The sequence below is a fragment of the Eulemur rufifrons genome, chromosome 29 (assembly GCF_041146395.1).
Source record: "Eulemur rufifrons isolate Redbay chromosome 29, OSU_ERuf_1, whole genome shotgun sequence".
Lineage (NCBI taxonomy): Eukaryota > Metazoa > Chordata > Mammalia > Primates > Lemuridae > Eulemur > Eulemur rufifrons.
The window spans coordinates 90,465,985-90,484,458 of record NC_091011.1 but is presented as its reverse complement, the minus strand read 5'-3'; the positions used below and the strand labels follow the sequence as shown (position 1 = coordinate 90,484,458).

Genomic DNA, 18,474 nt, shown 5'->3' with positions numbered 1-18,474 from the left:
TGTGTTCACAGAAAGCCTGGGGCTGGAGGTGGGATTGATTAAAAGGGGCACAGAGAAATGCTTTTAGGTGTTGAAAATATTCTGTATCTTGTTATGAGGACATATACATTTGTCAGAGCCCATTAAACTATACACTTGGGATCAATACAATTTATTTTATGCAAGTTATCCCCCAATAAAGTTGATTCTGAAGGAAAAAAAAAATGATGTCTTAGTCATAGAGGTTGTTCCACTCTGGGAACAAGCTGGGAGGCCTGCAGGGGAATTTCAGCAAGTCTTAGCCTCCACCATTCTCCTAGCAAATTAACGTGTGCTCAGTACTTTACAGTTTATGAAGCACTTTCTCCTCTTGTGATCATTACACCCACTCTGTGAGGTGGGCATGATTAAGCACATTTTATGGCCAAGGAAACAGAGGCACAGAATGGCTAAGGGAACTGGCTAAAGTCTTTGGACTCAGAATCCTGCTATCTTTCTATTGTCTGAGACTTTCTGGGAAATGGCCTCAGAGATCGTCCAGGCCTAGGGAAGCAGAAGTACAGAGAGTGTAAATAACTTGACAAAGTTGTGCTGCTAGCGAAGGACAGAGCCTAAAATCAAAGGTGTGCTTCTCTCACAGCAAACATAACAAGAACATTCCAAAAGGGGATCATCATGAACAGAGACAGGGGTGGACTTTCACTCCCCATATATGAGATTTGCAGACCAGGATAGAGAATCAACCCTAAAACAAAAGCAAGACTTCTTTCCAGGGCTCTAGACTCCACCTCTCACTGCATAAAGCAGTCCCCCCATCCCACCCCCTCGAGTCCCAAGGGTCTTGTAACTTTAACAAACCAAGCACACGCATTACCTCACCACAGTCTGGCTTATTTCCTAGCAGCAATTGTCCAGAGCTTGCTCCACTTCCCCCCTTCTGTTGGCTTTGTACCCTTCGCCCATTCCTCCCTGCTGAAATCACATCGCTCTGACCCCAGTGAGCCAGCAGGAGCCTCTTCCTCCTTCCCAAAGTCCTGAACATTAGCAAAGAGGGCCCTGGTGCAGAGCAATGTGTATAGCGTGGCCCCTTCTGTACACATATTTTAAAAGCATGTGTGTGGTGGGGGGAGTAGAGGGAGAGAGGGAGGGAACGGTGTGTGATGGTGTGTACACAGGGCAGGACAATCCTGGGAGGAATCACAAGAAACAGTTGATGGAGGTTCCCTTGGGGGACAGAAACTGGAAGGTTGAAGGGAGGGTTGTACTTTCCCATTTTTCTCAACATGAATTTTCTAACCAGCATACATGGTTATGCCAATAAGGATAACCTGTGCCAAGAAATTATGGGCCGTATTTGTCTTATACCTATCTGTACAAGAAAGAGGAAAACCTAAGAAGCATTAGCTTTTGAAAATAAAGGAAGCACCTATAATTCACCACCTCTATTTCTTACAGTGACAGAAACATGCAACAATTTAAATGATAGAAAAACTAAGTGAATGTTCACCCAGATGGGGTGGAGTCAGAGAGCCGTATAGGAAAGGGGCCAGGAGTGAAAGCTAAGGCCCATTCTTCAGTAAACGCATCACTCCCCTCCGAGCCACGGCGGCCCCTGTGTGCACCTCGGCTGCGGTCCACTCCTGCCCACAATGTTAGTCATCTGTGTGCTTCTTCACGTCCTGGCCCCCAAGACTCCTCAGATGAATAGCTTTTATAGGGCAGAGATTGTTTTACTCTTTTCTGGTGCTTTCAGAGCTTAATGTATACATAGCAGAAACTAAATCGACTTTTATTAAATAGAATGTCAGGCAGTCTCCAAGAGGGTGGGAGGCACGTGGCTCGATTCCACTAGATAAGGTTATAATATCTTTCTCTGCCACCCATACCGGGAACCTTCCCCAATGCCTCATGTCTGCTCTGTAAGGGCATGGCAAGGTTCAAACTCCTTCGCATGTTTACCAAGACCTTCCCTGTTTTGGCCCGCACCGGCCTTTCTGCCCCGGCTCCCAAGACAAATCCTGCGCCCCAGTAGTCAAACTGGTCCATTCACCACTCCCTGAGCACACCTTGAGGCTCCCAGCCTTCGGGCTCTTGCTCATGCCTTTCCCAATCTCTGCCACTGAAAACCTAGGTCACACTGCCTTCTCCCTGAAGACTCAGCTAACGCGCCCCGCTGGCTGGGCTTGCTTCCTCTTCTAACCTCCCAGGTGCTTCACTTAGGGTTGTACCCCGCCTCGCACTGTGGTCATCGGTCATCTAAGCCTCCCCTACTAGAGGGTGAAGATGTGTCTCTTACCCCTGCCTTTCCCGGTGTCTATTACAGCTCTAGGGTCTGCAGAAAGGGAGAGGGAGGAAGATAAGGGTGTAGTTCAAGTCAGAAGTAAAATTCATTAGGTTAGAGCCTGGATCAAGACCGAGCTGGGTTTAGGATTAGAATTGGGACAGGGTTGGTAAATTCCTAGTCCCACCCCACTAGGCGGCGCCCACAGTCTCAGCTGGGTCAAGACGCCTCCGGTTTTTGAAGTTTATTACCTGTATAACAAGTTTCCTTCCCGCCCTACTGTCCCTTTAAGAAGGTGAACCAGGTGAGCCCGGGACTCCGCCCCCAACTCTGGCCCCGCCCCCCGCCCCCGCCCGGCCCACCCAGTCCCTCGCGACCTGGCCCAGCCGTCCAGGCCGCGGTCCCAAGTCCGGGCCCCGCGCCATGGAGCGGCGCTGGCCCCTGGGGCTCGGGCTGCTGCTGCTCTGCGCCCCGCGGCCCCCGGGGGCGCGCGCCAAGGAAGGTACGGACCCCCGCCCGCGCGGCTCCCCGCCCCCGCCGGCCGGCACCTCCTGCAGGAGCCGGCATTCCTGAGCAGGCCCTCCTCCCCGCGCCCCTGCCCCGCTCCCTTCTTTTGCCTGGCCGCCGGCTGTAGACTGGCCAGGCCCATCTTTGATCTTTAACCCCAAACCACTGCTCTCTCGGGTCAGTCACCCCCACCCTTGCTGGCCAGCAGTTGGCGCCTGGGGGTGGGGAGGGAGCTCCTGACCACTACCGGGAGGCAGCTTCGGCACCCGCACCCAAGCCTTGGTGGGACCCTTCATTCCCACGCAGCCCCAGCCTCAGGTGCCCACCCCAGAGATCTGAGCCCTCAGAAGTCAAAGGTGGGACGTTGTTTCCTGCCAACCTAGGCCAGGGCCAGGGACCTGCCGCTGGGGGAAGGCTTAGGACTGGCCTACAGCTTGCACAGCCCCTCCAGCCCCGCTCCCCCATTATCCAGGCTCCACGCTGTGCCGTGTACCCCCTCCACAGCCCCAGTCACTGGCCCGAGAAGCCCTCTGACCGTGGGATTGACCCTTCCCATACCCAGGAACCCCCTTCCGAGGTCCCCTAGCCACCCCTACCCACTCGTGACTGCAGGGGTGAGCTCCTCCTGCTCTCCACCCCTTCCGGTCCTGCTGCCGGTGGGTGACCCAGGTGCACCAGCCCGAAGCCCCCTTAACTGCAAGTCAAGTGGAGCTGCTCTTCCTCCTGCTTCCTGCCTTGACTTTGGCCAAAGACCCAGCACTCCAACCCTTGCCCCACTCTGCCTTCCTCCCTACCACTCAGAAAGAAGACAGCATAAGCCCTGGAGCTCTTCCCTCCTCCTTCCTGGGCCCTTTTCCTCCCCTAAACCCCAGGAAGTCACAGCTGTTAGGAACAGGATGTTGTGGCCTGCGGCTGGGCCCCCAGAATTAGGAATGTGTGTTGCGTGGGCACCTCCTCCCCCAGAGGTGACAGGCTCCTTCTCTCCCACCTCAGTAACTCTGATGGACACAAGCACCGCACAGGGAGAGCTGGGCTGGTTGCTGGATCCCCCAGAGGATGGGGTAAGTGTCAGGGGAGGGAAGGTGCTAGGAATCCTCCAGGCTGAAGGCCAGTGGGAAATGGGGCGGAGAGGTGGGTGGAGGAACAGAGAAAAGAGCAGGAAAAACTGGAAGTGTCTCCTCTGGGAGGGGGAGGGGAGGCTGAGTCATAGACTCCTGAATGGATTATGGGGGTGAGGGGGGTGCCACACATTAGACTTCAGACTTCACCCCAAGTTGCACACTTGTGAATATTGTGAATACCAATGAGGGGATCATGAGCCCATATACCCCAGGAAGAGATTGCACCAGCTGGGGCTGGATGAAGCTGAGGCCACTGCTTTGCTTGGGGAGGGACAGAAACGTGAGAAAAGCATCCTCAATCAGAGATCCATTCATCCCAATGGGGTTGCATGGGTAGTTTGCAGGGGGTCAGGGAACTCCACAATAGTGTATTTTAAATTCTGTATCTGTATATGGAATTTTTTTCTGGAGAGGCAAGCCAAAGCTTTCATCAGATTTTTCAAAGGGTCTTTGACTCCCCCAAAGTTAAAAGCTACTACTGTAGGGGTCTCTGAGCCCCTGGCACGTTGTCCATACCTCCCTAGGCAGGCTCTGTGCACACTATGCACTCCAGCTGTTTGAGGGTGTAAGTAAGAGCGTGCTCTAAGTCTCTGCTAAGACTCAGCGAACAGAGGTAGGTTGTGGGGTGACTTTCAGAGAGCATACTCAGACTTGAAGTCCAGAGAGTACCTCTGGTGATACAGGAAAAAACAAACTCAATTTCTTTCCTGCTATATTGTCACAACACAAATCACTTCTGTGACCTCTGGTCACCAAAATGTGAGTAGTGATTTCTCCTCACCAGCAATCAATTCTCTGGTGGATTCTTCAGTGGACACCTCTAATTTTATTCGACTCTGACACTATTTACCTATGGATAGCCTCAGGTTGAGGGCTCAGCCCCACAAGACTGTCCCCCACTTCAGACACCAGTTGAAAGTAATAGGTTGTCACCTATACTTCTGTTCGATCAGATTTAAACTGGGGTCTCCATGACCCCCTCCTCAGAGACAGCTCACAGAACTTACATTTACTGGTTTATTGTAGAGGATATTGCCAAAGATACAGATGAACAGCCGGATGGTGGAGATGCATGGGCCACCCTCCAGGGACCTCCTCCTGTGCAGCTATCCGGAAGCTCTCTGAACCCTGTCCTTTGGGTTTTTATGGAGGCTTCATCACAGGGGCATGATTGATTAAATCACTGGCCATTGGCCATCAACTTAACCTTCAGCGGTTGGGAGTGGGGCTGAAAGTCCCAGCCCTCCAATCTCTAGGTTGGTTCCCCTGGCAACCAGCCCTCCTAGGTCCTGGAGCCCCCAGCCCTCAGTCAGATCATTAGCATAAAAAAAGAGACATCACTGGGAGATTCCCAGTGTTTTACAAGTTGTTTGCCAGGAAATGAGGGCTAACACCAAACGTACATTTTACAATATCACAGCATCCTTTCTGCCACTCAGCAGAGCCCACACAGAACCACAGGAGGCTGCCTCAGTTGCTGGAGCCTCTAGGACCCTGGTCCTGGACCCCCTTCTCTTGGTGTTTCCTTTTTCACTGCAGTACTTGGGATTTCAATCCAGCCTCTGCTTTCTTTCCCTCTGGGTCCTAGGGTCCTGGCTCCTCCATCCCCTGCTCTCCCACGGAGTGGCCTGTAATTAGAGTTAATAGACTAAACCATAATGTATCCTCCAGGAGGGGCTGTTTGAAAATCCTGGATTAGGCCAGCCCTAATAGGTGCCTTATCTCATAAACCAGCTAATCAACCCACAACGATGGCTGCAGATCCATCTGCTGGCTCCCAGCGGCTTTCATGGCGCCCTTGCCACCTCCAGTCACATAACTCTTCCCTAATTGGACTGGAGTGCAAGCAAGGCCCCTTTCTCAGCTCAGGCAAAATAGTTTTGCACACTAGGAGGACAAGAAGACAGCCAGCAGTCACACACTCCCACCATCTAGCTTGTGGCCTCTCCTCCCCATCTTTTCAGAATGCACACGCACATGCACATGCACACATTCGGGTTCAGGCTCCCCAGAACACACCCATGTAGCAGCCAGCAGTGCCTGAGTGATAAGGGAAGGCATCCTTATTGCTGATGCTAGACAGCTGGTTGTCCCCCATCTGTCACTGCTGGAACTGGGTGAGGCAAGTTACAGCTGGGAGCATCTGCTTCTCCTGGCTCCAGCTGCAGCAGAGGCAGTCTGGCTAATGATCCGCACATTAACCACCCACCAGCCTGTCCACCTGCCCCGCCCCAGACCTCCCCCTCGGGCTTCCCCAGCACAGCTCCCTCTTCAGAGCAGAAATCTAGGTGCCTTTTTCATTCCAGCTTCCTGGCCTTTCTGACACCCCATGCCCGATCTTTGAACTCCCTAACAATGCAGAAATATGCTTGGAAGCAGCATACATTTCTTTCCCACTCCACCCCAAATTCTTAATTAAGGGTGCTTTTTCTTCCCTTTTGCTAGAGCTGAGAGTAGGTTATGACAGCCTGCATTATAGTGGAGTAAAAACCTGGGGAAAGTAAGCCTTCTAAGAGCCTCAGTCTCTTTTCTATTAAATTATGTGGTTGCAACCAAAATATCAATGGAATATTTAATAGAATTTGAGAACTGTTTTCTTAAATTTATCTGTCAAAGAAAATACTTAAGAATGATTGAGAATATTTTTTGAAGAAGAAGAATGAAAGGGGAGACCTGTCTGACCAATAGATATTAGAACATCAACTATAAATCATGTGGCATTGCACGAGATTACTCAAGGCAATGGAACAGAACAGAGAATCCAAAAACAAGCCCACATATGTGAGATCTGAGTATGTTTTAGCATTGGAATTGCAAATCAGAGTGGAAAGTATTGACTAGTCAATAAATTGACAAATGGATATTCATATTTTTTTAAAAAGATAAAGATATATCTCCACTTCACATTATACACACATAAAAAATAAATTCTAGGGAGATTAAAATCCAACCTAAAAACCAAACCTATAAAAATTTGGGGGAGGCCGGGCGCGGTGGCTCACGCCTGTAATCCTAGCACTCTGGGAGGCCGAGGAGGGTGGATTGCTCAAGGTCAGGAGTTCGAGACCAGCCTGAGCGAGACCCCGTCTCTACTAAAAATAGAAAGACATTATAGGGACAACTAAAAATCTATATAGAAAAAATTAGCTGGGCATAGTGGCGCATGCCTGTAGTCCCAGCTACTCGGGAGGCTGAGGCAGTAGGATCGCTTAAGCCGAGGAGTCTGAGGTTGCTGTGAGCTAAGCTGACGCCACGGCACTCACGCTAGCCTGGGCAACAAAGTGAGACTCTGTCTCAACAAAAAAAAAAAAAAAAAAAAAAAAAAATTTGGGGGAAAATATAGATCTTTATAATCTTGGGATGTAAAAGCTTCTCAAGCAAAATACACATCCCAGAAATCATAAAGGGAAAGACTATAAATGTTAATATGTAAAAAGGTACAATGTATTTCCACTCCAAAGATACCATCAGCAAAGTTAAGTGGTGTGGCAGACAGGGAGAAAATATTTGAAATATATGTTTCAAGCAAATGATTAATGTCTATAACATGTGTGGGGAAAAGTCTCATCCAAATAAGTAATCAAAAGGATAACAGAATATCAGGCAAAGGTTATGAACCGATAATTACATAAAAATAACAAATACCCAAGGAACAAAAGAGAAACACACAAGGTCTTCCACAAAGAAATGTAAATTAAAATGATAAGAAGCCATGTTTTGGCTATAGGATTGGCAAAAGTAAAAAGATAATATCCAGTGTTGAAGAGGTTGTGAGAAAATGAGCCCTCTCCCATTGGTGGTGAAAGTGTAAATTGATAAAGCCTTTTTGGAAGACAATTTGGCAGTTTCTTAGAAGATTTTTAGTATGTCTACCTTAGATAACGCAGTTCTACAGAAATCTTGTAATAATCTGTACAGGTTTTCTTAAAAAAAAAAAACTAGAAGCCACCTAAATATGCAACAATGAGTGAATGATTAAATAAATAATGGTACATCTGTACAATGGAATATTATTTATGGATTGCTAAAAAGAGGTAGATCTCTATGTATTCATGTGGACATCTTTCAAAGACTTATTATTTGTGAAAACAGAAAGTAGATTACAAAATAACACTTGTATGATCTCATTTATCTTAAAACAGAAACATTCAAACATTTCTCTGGAGACACGGAAAGTTTTACTGCAAATTGTTAAGAGTGGCTGCCTCGGGGAATGAGGGTGGAAGGATGGAGGGGATTAAACTTTTTATTTGATGTGAGTCTCCACTCTTTGACTTTTTACAATAAACACACAGAGGCATAATGATTAAGAGCGTGAACTCTGGAGCCTAGTCCCTGGCTCACGTCCCCACAGGTCACTCAACCTCACTGTGCCTCAGTTTCCTCATGGCAAGTGCTCAGAACAGTGACTGGCCCCTGATAAGCACTCTATTAGTGCTAGCCATTATTATTGCAAAGTTTAAAAATTCTTTTAATGTAGAAGAAGTTAGGGGGGCGGGCTAGGTTATGTGTAGAAGTCCAGCCAACTCTTTGTCAATTGCTGATTTCGATAATGGCTATACCTGGAAGGAATATTGGAGAAGGTGAGATTCCCCTATACAGAGAGTTCTATGCTTGTTATTGCCCTCCAAAAGCTTAGGGGCTTTTTAAAAAAATAAGTCTCTTCTCTGAACAAACAGGCAGAAGGGTTTTGTCACTGAGCTTTGCTTTTGGGATACCTAACAGCTCTGCTGATGAAAGACCTGAAAATTAGTGCTCATGCTCTTGTAGTTGGACTAGGCTTATCAGGGACCAGGACTGACTAGAGATGTTAAGGGACTATTGTCTTGCCCATCCTGTATCCGAACAAATTACCGACCCTAAACATTTAACGTACTACCCTGGAGCTGAGGGGTGGGGAGAGGCAGGACAAGTAGCATGAACTGGCAGGGTCTGACACCAGCTTCCTCTCTGCCAGTCATAAAAAACAAGGGTTTGGGGAGCAGGAGATGATCTGACACCTCATTCTGATTCTCTTCACAGTGGAGTGAGGTGCAGCAGATGCTGAATGGGACACCCCTGTACATGTACCAGGACTGCCCAGTGCAAGGAGGCGGAGACACCGACCACTGGCTTCGCTCCAATTGGATCTACCGGGGGGAGGAGGCTTCTCGTGTCCACGTGGAGCTGCAGTTCACCGTGAGGGACTGCAAGAGTTTCCCCGGGGGAGCCGGGCCTCTGGGCTGCAAGGAAACCTTCAACCTTCTGTACATGGAGAGCGACCAGGATGTGGGCATTCAGCTCCGACGGCCGTTGTTCCAAAAGGTACTGCTGCCCACCTTTGCTATCTCAGTCCCGATGCTCACCCCACTCATCCAAGGAAAAAGAGAGAAGGTGGCAGAGACAGGAAAAGAGTGCAGGTGTAGGACCAGAAAAAGAATGTGGCACCAGTCATCAGAAGAGCTGGATTTGAGTACCTTTTCTGCTGTGCCCTGACTTCGGGGGTATCATTTAACCTTTCTAAGCTTTTGTTTCCTTGTCATAAAATAGCGACAGTAATAGGGCCAGCCTTGTCTAGTTTAAAATGTTTTAGAAGCATCCATTGAGGTAACAGGATGCCATGGTGGAAGAGGGGAGCATTGTGCGGAGGTATAGAGACTTTTTCTATCAGTCCTGTGACGTTCACATGCGGCACAGCCCCGTGGGCACAGCTGGAGTCGTGTGGTCAGACGGTTCCCTGCAGGCTAGTGCTGTCTAATACCGTCCCTTCTTTCCTACTCAGGAAAACACACTGCAGTGCAAAAGAGTAAGGAGCATTTTACGACAGGATGTGCTCTCGTTTCTTTCGAAAGAGAAAATGTTATAAAGTTTATTAGCAATAAATTAATTATGACACACTCTGTTACCGATCGCCTCATTGGCACTGGAGTTGGGAACACCTCTGAGTAGTGAAAATTTTATGGACCGTAGAGCCCCACAGCCTGGTTTCCAGTTCTGGCCTCATCATGCAACTTCTCTTCGCTTTAGTTTCCTCATCTGTTAAGGAGAGACGATAAGCTACATGAGCTAAATAGCATCGTGCACATAAAATGCAGCACCTCACACATAATGAGCTCTTCGTTCATGGTTGTGCAGATTGTAAAGTATTAAGCAAACACGGAGAATCGTTTCTGTGGTGTGGGAAAGAAGCAATTGCCAATGCTCCTCCCTTCCCCCCTGACCTTCTTCCCAGGTCACCACGGTGGCTGCAGACCAGAGCTTCACCATTCGAGACCTTGCCTCTGGCTCCGTGAAGCTGAATGTGGAGCGCTGCTCCCTGGGCCGCTTGACCCGCCGTGGCCTCTACCTCGCTTTCCACAATCCTGGTGCCTGTGTGGCCCTGGTGTCCGTCCGGGTCTTCTATCAGCGCTGTCCTGAGGCCCTGCATGGCTTGGCCCACTTCCCTGACACTCTCCCCGGACCAGCTGGGTTGGTGGAAGTGGCGGGGACCTGCTTGCCCCATGCACAGACCAGTCCCGGGCCCTCGGGTGCACCCCGCATGCACTGCAGCCCCGACGGCGAGTGGCTGGTGCCAGTGGGCCGGTGCCAGTGTGAGCCTGGCTACGAGGAAGGCAGCGACGGCAAGGGATGTGTTGGTAAGGGCGGAGGTGGAGAGAATCCAAGGGCCTGTTTGGGAGGGTCCCTGGGGTGCCCCGGCAGGAAAGGAGGCAAATGCTCCCTCTCAGCTGCTTTTAACCCGAGTGCCCCAGAGCATGCAGGGGTGTTTTCAGGACAGGGATTGGGATGAAGGTGGTGGTTCTGGCTGTAAAAACATGAGAAAGCCACGGCTCTGCTGCGTTCTCACCAGCCTGCCCCAGTGGCTCCTACCGGATCAACACGGACTCACCTCATTGTCTCAAGTGCCCCCAACACAGCACCGCCGAGTCGGAGGGGACCACCATCTGTACCTGCGAGAGCGGCCATTCCAGAGCCCCAGGGGAGGGCCCCCACGTGGCATGCACACGTGAGTCTGGGGGTAGGGCTGGCCATCTGGGGGGAGGTAGTGGCCCTTTGCTGAGCTCTTGTCCGGGTCAGGATGTGCCAGAACTTATCAGACACTAGAGATAGTCCAGGGTGTCAGGCACTTTCAGCCCCTGCCCTCCCTAGAAGAACTCAGAGATGCAGTCAAGCTACACTCTCCTCAGTGGGAATCAAATCTCCCCACAAGGACCCCGGTGCTGGGTGGAGGCGGAGTCTGCAGCCCAGGTGACTGCGAGGCTTCTACTGACGGCTTCTCCTCTCCCACAGGTCCCCCCTCAGCGCCCCGAAACCTGAGCTTCTCTGCATCGGGGACTCAGCTCTCCTTGAGTTGGGGGCCCCCAGCAGATACGGGGGGACGCCAGGATGTGAGATACAGCGTGGAGTGTTCCCAGTGTCGGGGCACAGCACAGGACGGGGGGCCCTGCCAGCCCTGTGGCGGGGGTGTGCGCTTCTCTCCGGGGGCCAGGGGGCTCACTGCCCTTGCTGTGCGCGTCGAAGGCCTGGAGCCCTATGCCAACTACACCTTCAAGGTTGAAGCCCTAAATGGAGTGTCCGGGCTGGGCAGCTCTAGCCATGCCAGTGCCTCCCTCAGCATCGGCATGGGGCACGCAGGTGAGGGACGCCGCGGGCCAGGCCGGGCCAGAGGAATGGGCTTAGGACCACAGGGGCACACTGATGGGCAGGGAGCGGTTGAAAACCTACTTACATTATTTCCTGTTTCCTTCCAAATCCGACTTCATCCCTCTGGACAGAGTCACTGTCAGGCCTGTCTCTGAGGCTGGTGAAGAAAGAACCGAGGCAGCTGGAGCTGGCCTGGGCAGGGTCCCGGCCGCGCAGTCCCGGGGGGAACCTGAGCTACGAGCTGCACGTGCTGAACCAGGTCAGGCTGCCACTGAGAGACGGTCTCCGGTGTCCGTGCCTGGGCACACTCCACCCACATTCTCAGCCTGGGGTGCCAGGTGGGGGGAATCTACCCAAAGTAAACTGTGTGGCTTTCTTAGGACAGAAGTCCGAGAAGGACCCTGTCCTCACCATTCTGCCAGCAAGCCCCTCCCCACATGCTCCCACAAGCGTCCATCACATCCATCCGCGCCTGGCTCAGCAGGACCCAGGTAACGCTAGTCCCACCCACAGGACGAAGAACGGCACCAGATGGTTGTAGAACCCAGGGTTTTGCTGACAGAACTGCAGCCAGACACCACGTACATCGTCAGAGTCCGAATGCTGACCCCGCTGGGCCCTGGCCCTTTTTCCCCCGACCATGAGTTTCGGACCAGCCCGCCAGGTGGGGTATCTCGTGTTCTGCCCCAAACACACATGCACCTGTGGTCCCACTCAGTGAGCCTTCCTCTTCCTCTGCACACATGCATGCACACCTGTCCCTGGTATAAGGGACAGACACGTGCCCGACACGTGAGAGAGACCCGACCCTGGGTGTATCTAGGGCCCTGCCCTTTACCCCCCATCCCCATGGACTGTGCCCCCCCAGACTTCCTCACCCCATGTGCCTGCAGTTTCCAGGGGCCTGACAGGAGGAGAGATTGTGGCCATCATCTTTGGGCTGCTGCTCGGAGTAGCTCTGCTGCTCGGGATCCTCGTCTTCCGTTCAAGGTGCTGGCTCTGCCCCTCCCACCCACCACTCTGGGTCCCTTTACCCCTGACTGTAGCCCCAATGACCTTCCCACACCCTGGTGCCAAAGCTCAGGGGTGTCCCCACACCCATCCTGCACTCTTGGCCCCCGTTGTCTCTGGGGGAAACTCAGCCGGAGCCCAGTGGGCCCCTGAGGTGGTCCTGAGACCCTGAAGAAGCTGGTCCCCAACCCCACAGGAAAGCACAGCGGCAGCGGCAGCAGAGGCAGCGCGATCGCACCACTGACGTGGATAGGGGTGAGCCGTGAGCACCTTTCTGTGTGTCCGTGCATGCGTGTGCGTGCATGTACGTGTGCATGCTTGTGTGTGTGTGTTGGGGGCTGCCACTGGGAAGGATCCACGGGACCCACACTTGCTAGGCCAACTCTGGGGGTGCAAATGCGGTTTATTGTCCCTAGGGCTCCTGTGTTTTGCTACCTGATTAACTTTGGTTAATTAACTTTGTGCTAATAGCCCCCAGTGGCTCTGAGGCAATTATCTCTTAGCTGTTGGTGCTTCTGTCCCCTCACCCTGAGCTCTGGGCAGCCTTCCCCATCCCCTGGGCTGGGCAGGAGGGGGACTAAGGTCCTCCAAGGCATGTGGTCTTCCTGCTGGCACCTCATTAGGTGCCCCACAGAAGGGGAGTGAGCCTGGGAATGTGAAGGAGGCGTGACTGACGGGTGGGGCCTGGGGATGGGTTGGGAGGAAGGGCAGGGGTGGAGGCCGGGAGATCTGCCCTTCGGGTGTGGGTTCTGGCCCACTGCTCTGGCCTTGGGGAGCGAGGACAGAGGATCTTGGAGTGTAGACAGGAAGAAGAAGGCTTAGCTGCCAAGGACAGAGACTCTCTCCCACTTCAGCCCACACAGGAGTCACTCCGGGAACAGGGAAGTGTGGAGAAGAGGCGGGTGTGCTGCCGGCCCCTTTCTCTTCGCCTCCCCCCAGCACTCCTGGTGCTTCTGTGGCTGAACGCCCCTTCCCCCACAGAGGACAAGCTGTGGCTGAAGCCCTACGTGGACCTCCAGGCATATGAGGACCCTGCCCAGGGAGCCCTGGACTTCACCCAGGAGCTCGACCCAGCCTGGCTGATGGTGGACACTGTCATAGGGGAAGGTGAGCCCTGCCACGCACAGCGGCTGGCCCTGTGTGTGGCTGCACAGAGCCGCCAGCAGGCCCCTTCCTTCCGTCCCTTCCCTGGGGAGCCCCGCTGGCCTCTGCTCTGGCCCAAGAGTTTCCAGATGAGTTCACTGTCTGCTTTGCCCTGTGTCCTCCTCAAACTGCTGTGTTCATGTTAAAAACCCCTCCTCGGGTGCCCTGGAGCAGCCCCTGCCTCCACACGCTTGCTTCTGCGGTCACGGAGTTTCTGGTGAAGAGTGCTGAGCACGTCGGCCTCATCCGTAGAGGTGCTGCCGGCCGAGGCCCGGGCTGTTCTCCCAAGTGTGGGAGCGATTCAGAGCCTCCCCAGCCCACATTCCACCCGTCAGGCGCCCAGTGTCCTTGGGCTGCCTTGATCCCTTGAGTCACCAGAGGAAATGGACCTGAGCAGAAAACAAAACATGGCACTGTCCTTGCCAATCGTACAGCCAAACTGGCTGAGCCACGACCAGAGGAGCTTACGGAAGAGAGGTGGCAACGGTCAGCTTCCCCGGTCACCTGAGCACTAGCCCTGGACCGGCCTTCCCCTCATGGACACACCCCAGTCCCGCTCAGGGTGCATTCACCCAGAGTTTACTGAGCACCTGCTGCAAGCCAGGAACTGTGCTCACATTGGAAGACAGAGGTGAACAGGTGACGGAGTTTCACTCCGGTTCCACACTCTGTCCTTCCCCAGGAAGCTCACCCCACGCTTCTGGCCCTCCAGAGAGGAAAAGGGGACTGGTGGACTCTGGGGGAGCCTGGCAGTGCACTGGGCCATGCCCCTGTTTTCCTTCCACCCAGGAGAGTTTGGGGAAGTGTATCGAGGGACCCTGAGGCTCCCCGGCCAGGACTGCAAGCCTGTGGCCATTAAGACCTTGAAAGACACATCCCCAGACGGCCAGTGGTGGAACTTCTTTCGAGAGACGACCATCATGGGCCAGTTCAACCACCCGCACATTCTGCATCTGGAAGGCGTTGTCACAAAGAGTATGAGGAGTGGTCTCCCTGGGCGCGGGGGATGGGGCGGGGAGGAGGGGTGAGACCATTGAAGTGGAGGGAGGATGGGCTGCCAGGGCAGGAAGCCTGGTCTGGGCATGATGACGTGTGCTCTGTGTCTCAGGGAAGCCCATCATGATCATCACAGAGTTTATGGAGCATGGAGCCCTGGATGCCTTCCTGAGGGTGAGGAGGGCAGAGGGCCAGTGGGGGAGGGGGTGCCATGCAGCCCCAGGCATTGGGGGGCAGGCCCTATCCATCCCCTGACTCACCCGTTCACCCTGCTGCAGGAGCGGGAGGACCAGCTGGTCCCCGGGCAGCTGGTGGCCATGCTGCAGGGCATAGCGTCTGGCATGAACTACCTCAGTGACCACAATTATGTCCACCGGGACCTGGCTGCCAGGAACATCTTGGTGAGTCAGAACCTGTGCTGCAAGGTATCTGACTTTGGCCTGACCCGCCTCCTGGACGACTTTGATGGCACCTACGAAACCCAGGTTAGAGCCCCACACATGCCACACGCCCACTCACACGCACTGTTACATGCCATTCATAGTCATATGTGTACAAGCACACGGACTCACACTCACATGGGCACCATAACCTTCCGTCCCTGTCCCACGTGCCTTCTCAGGGAGGAAAGATCCCCATCCGCTGGACAGCACCTGAAGCCATTGCCCATCGCATCTTTACCACGGCCAGCGACGTGTGGAGCTTTGGGATTGTGATGTGGGAGGTGCTGAGCTTTGGGGACAAGCCCTATGGGGAGATGAGCAATCAGGAGGTGAGGCTGGAATATTGCACCCCGTGTCATCCCTAATTCACAGCTTGCATCTCCTCCCAAAGTCCTCCCGTGGCCTTTCCTGCAAAACACTTATGTCTTCACTGCCCAGTTTTCCTACAGTCCTGTCTCCTCTGGTCCCTTCACCTCACACCCTTCCCTCTCTATCCTCCCACCCTGGGCAGGTTCCTTAGAGGCTCCCTACAATCTTGTGAACGTAGATTTCTCGTGGGCATCCTCCCTGCCCCCCTGCAGGTCATGAAGAGCATTGAGGACGGGTACCGGCTGCCCCCTCCTGTGGACTGCCCTGCCCCTCTGTACGAACTCATGAAGAACTGCTGGGCGTATGACCGCGCCCGCAGGCCCCACTTCCGCAAGCTGCAGGCACATCTGGAGCAATTGCTTTCCAACCCGCACTCCCTGCGGACCATCGCCAACTTCGACCCCAGGTAACCATGCCAGAGAAGGACTAGGGGAGTGGTCTCCAACCTTTTTGGCACCAGGGACTGGATTCATGGAAGATAATTTTTCCACAGGGTGGGAAGGGATAGTTTCAAGATGACTCAAGTGTACTGCATTTATTGTGCATTTTATTTCTATTATTATTACATTGTAATATATAATGAAATAATTATACAACTTACCATAATGCAGAATCAGAGCCCTGAACTTATTTTCCTGTAACTAGAGGGTCCCAGCTGGGGGTGATGGGAGACAGTGACTGATCTGACAGGAGGTAGAGCTCAGGCGGTGATGCTAGCAATGGGGAGCAGCTGTAAATACAGACGAAGCTTCTCTCGTTGGCCTGCCACTCGCCTCCCGCTTAACAGGCCAAGGATCCTACCGGTTCGCAGCCCTGGGGTTGGGGACCGCAGGACTAGGAAATTCAGAGAGCAGGTCTGAAAGAATGGAAATGGCATTCAGTCACATCCACCAAGGGCTGGGCCCAGGGAGCTCTGGACAGAGTCCAATGCATGAAGCGGGACTACAGTCCGTGCCCTGGGGGAGAGTCCAGTAAGTAGGTCAGCTCCAGACTACTCCCATTTGCAGAAAATCGATTATAGCCAGGCCTCTATTCGCTAACTCCAGTTAGGCTGGGGTCCCCATCCTTTCCCTTTCAAGCTGCCTAACCTGGGACCCCCCCTGGACCCACCCATGCTAGTCCCACTGCATCGTGCTGTGACCCGGTCTGGGACTTGGGGTGCATACTCTTCCACATAGGAATAGGAAAAGGTCATTCATTCAACAGGTTTTGGAGAACCTGCTGGTGCAAGCTCTTTACTTGGCGTCAGAGATAAGCTGCACTTATGACCTGGTACCTGCTCCAGGGAGCTTGGGCAGCCAGGTTGGGGTACAGGAAGCAGGGGCAGCCTTGCAGGGCCTGGGAAGGCTCCTTGATCACATGGCCAGCCTGGGAGGGGCTGAGAGCGGGCAGGCTGCAGGCAGTGCAGGGTGACGGCAGCATCCAGTCCAGGGACAGCAGCCATGAATCTGGGGGAACAGCAGGAATCAGCACAAAGAGGACCAGCACTGTTGAGAAGTTTAGACTTTATCTTGAGTATAGAGAACCAATTTTTTAAAATTGTCCAAAAGAGGAACAGGATCAGAATGGATTTTTTTCCAAAAACACAGCCAGAATGTAGAGAATGAACTGATGGTGGTTATGGCTGCGAGGGGACGGGCAAGGCTGTACTTCAAGTGCTTTATCGGGTAGCCAGCCTGGCGTACTGGCCTCTGTATCCAACCACCATATATAACCTTGTTTCTGGGAGAAAATGTGCTCCAAGTTCCAACCTTTGAAACTATCTTTTGGAGCACAACTCCCTCGTGCACTGGAGACTGCATGTGCTAATCTTTCTGGAATGTTGGATATTTTTCCCCCAGCAGATTTACTTTGCTAATGGTTTTTGGCTCTGGCCGGCCTAGTACAGGAACACTCATTGTATTGTGGGTGTCAGAGTGAGAGAGTAACCGCAAGGTCAAAGGTGGCAAGCAAAGGCCACTCCAGAACTCAAGCAGCCGCTCTGGAAAAGGGAGGGCCACACACCACTGCCCAGGTCTCTGTTCCTGGTTGGGGGACTTTCATGTCTTAACCAGGCCCCAGTCAGCTGCCCAGAACCAGCCACTCCAGTGGGAGACTGGCTGATGGTCCATCCTGCTGGGGACTCCCTTGGCTGCCACTTTCCCTGGGTCTGCCAGTGTAGCAGGATTGTCAGCCGGCCGGCCGCTGTGAGCACCCCAGGAAACAGGCCCGGCGGTGGGTGCACAAACAATGGCTGGGCTAATCCACAAAGTCTGGATGATTCTGTGCCCAGACACCCAACGTGAGTGCTGGCTGCAGATGTCCAGAGGCTGAGGCTGGGTGGCCCCCACACCGCGTGTGGGACTGACACAGCCCTTGTTCCTCAGGGTGACTCTCCGCCTGCCCAGCCTGAGTGGCTCAGACGGGATCCCGTACCGAAGTGTCGCCGAGTGGCTCGAGTCCATCCGCATGAAACGCTACATCCTGCACTTCCGCTCGGCCGGGCTGGACACCATGGAGTGTGTGCTGGAGCTGACTGCCGAGTGAGGACGCTGGGGTGGCTGGGCGAGGGGGGGCCGCTGGGGTGCAGCCTCGGGACTCACAGTCCCCTTCCTTGCCCACAGGGACCTGACGCAGATGGGAATCACGCTGCCGGGGCACCAGAAGCGCATTCTTTGCAGTATTCAGGGATTCAAGGACTGAGTGGCAGTACCCGCTCTACCAGCCCTCCTCAGGGAGCAAGGACGGGCCGTGGTCGCCCGTGGTCACTCACGGTGCCCCTTCCCTCAACCTTCAGACACAGGCTATTGGTGCTGCTCCTGCCCACCTTCGGGAGAACCCACCTTCGGGGAGAACCCTGCCTCTGGGCCCTGGAGGCCTGTTTTAAAAAGGAAGCATGGAGGGTAGAAGTAAACAGGCAGTGGCAGGGGGGAGGTCGGGAAGGCTTAATATATATACATACATACACAGATATATTTTTGTAAATAAACAAGAAGTGAGTTTTCACCTTTACCCTGATCTTTTT

General features: G+C 53.3%; 2 protein-coding genes across 3 annotated transcripts in view; one reads left to right on the top strand and one right to left on the bottom strand.

Moving 5' to 3' along the window:
* TMEM139 (transmembrane protein 139) overlaps positions 1 to 18,474 on the bottom strand; it is a 360,773-nt gene that overhangs the window by 250,881 nt on the left and 91,418 nt on the right. The window lies entirely within an intron of this gene.
* EPHA1 (EPH receptor A1) lies at positions 2,658 to 18,455 on the top strand. Of its 2 annotated transcripts, none has more exons than XM_069461433.1 (18): positions 2,658 to 2,762; positions 3,761 to 3,828; positions 8,911 to 9,192; positions 10,100 to 10,502; positions 10,715 to 10,870; positions 11,155 to 11,499; positions 11,640 to 11,767; positions 12,022 to 12,172; positions 12,402 to 12,498; positions 12,716 to 12,774; positions 13,501 to 13,626; positions 14,452 to 14,637; positions 14,771 to 14,832; positions 14,937 to 15,143; positions 15,281 to 15,430; positions 15,683 to 15,876; positions 17,837 to 17,992; positions 18,074 to 18,455. In XM_069461433.1, exons 1-18 carry the CDS (start codon positions 2,684 to 2,686, stop codon positions 18,150 to 18,152), a joined length of 2,928 nt encoding a protein of 975 aa, XP_069317534.1. In that variant the 5' UTR covers positions 2,658 to 2,683; the 3' UTR covers positions 18,153 to 18,455. The 2 variants fall into 2 exon arrangements, with proteins under 2 accessions (XP_069317534.1, XP_069317535.1); XM_069461434.1 differs by lacking the exon at positions 2,658 to 2,762 and adding an exon at positions 3,034 to 3,123.

What these genes read in the sequence shown, in the direction of transcription:
- EPHA1 (XM_069461433.1), top strand. Translation starts at nt 2,684, where the DNA reads ATGGAGCGGCGCTGGCCCCTGGGGCTCGGGCTGCTGCTGCTCTGCGCC. An exon ending in TGGATCCCCCAGAGGATGGG is followed by an intron (nt 3,829 to 8,910) that starts GTAAGTGTCAGG and finishes TTCTCTTCACAG; the next exon opens with TGGAGTGAGGTGCAGCAGAT. An exon ending in GGGAGATGAGCAATCAGGAG is followed by an intron (nt 15,431 to 15,682) that starts GTGAGGCTGGAA and finishes GCCCCCCTGCAG; the next exon opens with GTCATGAAGAGCATTGAGGA.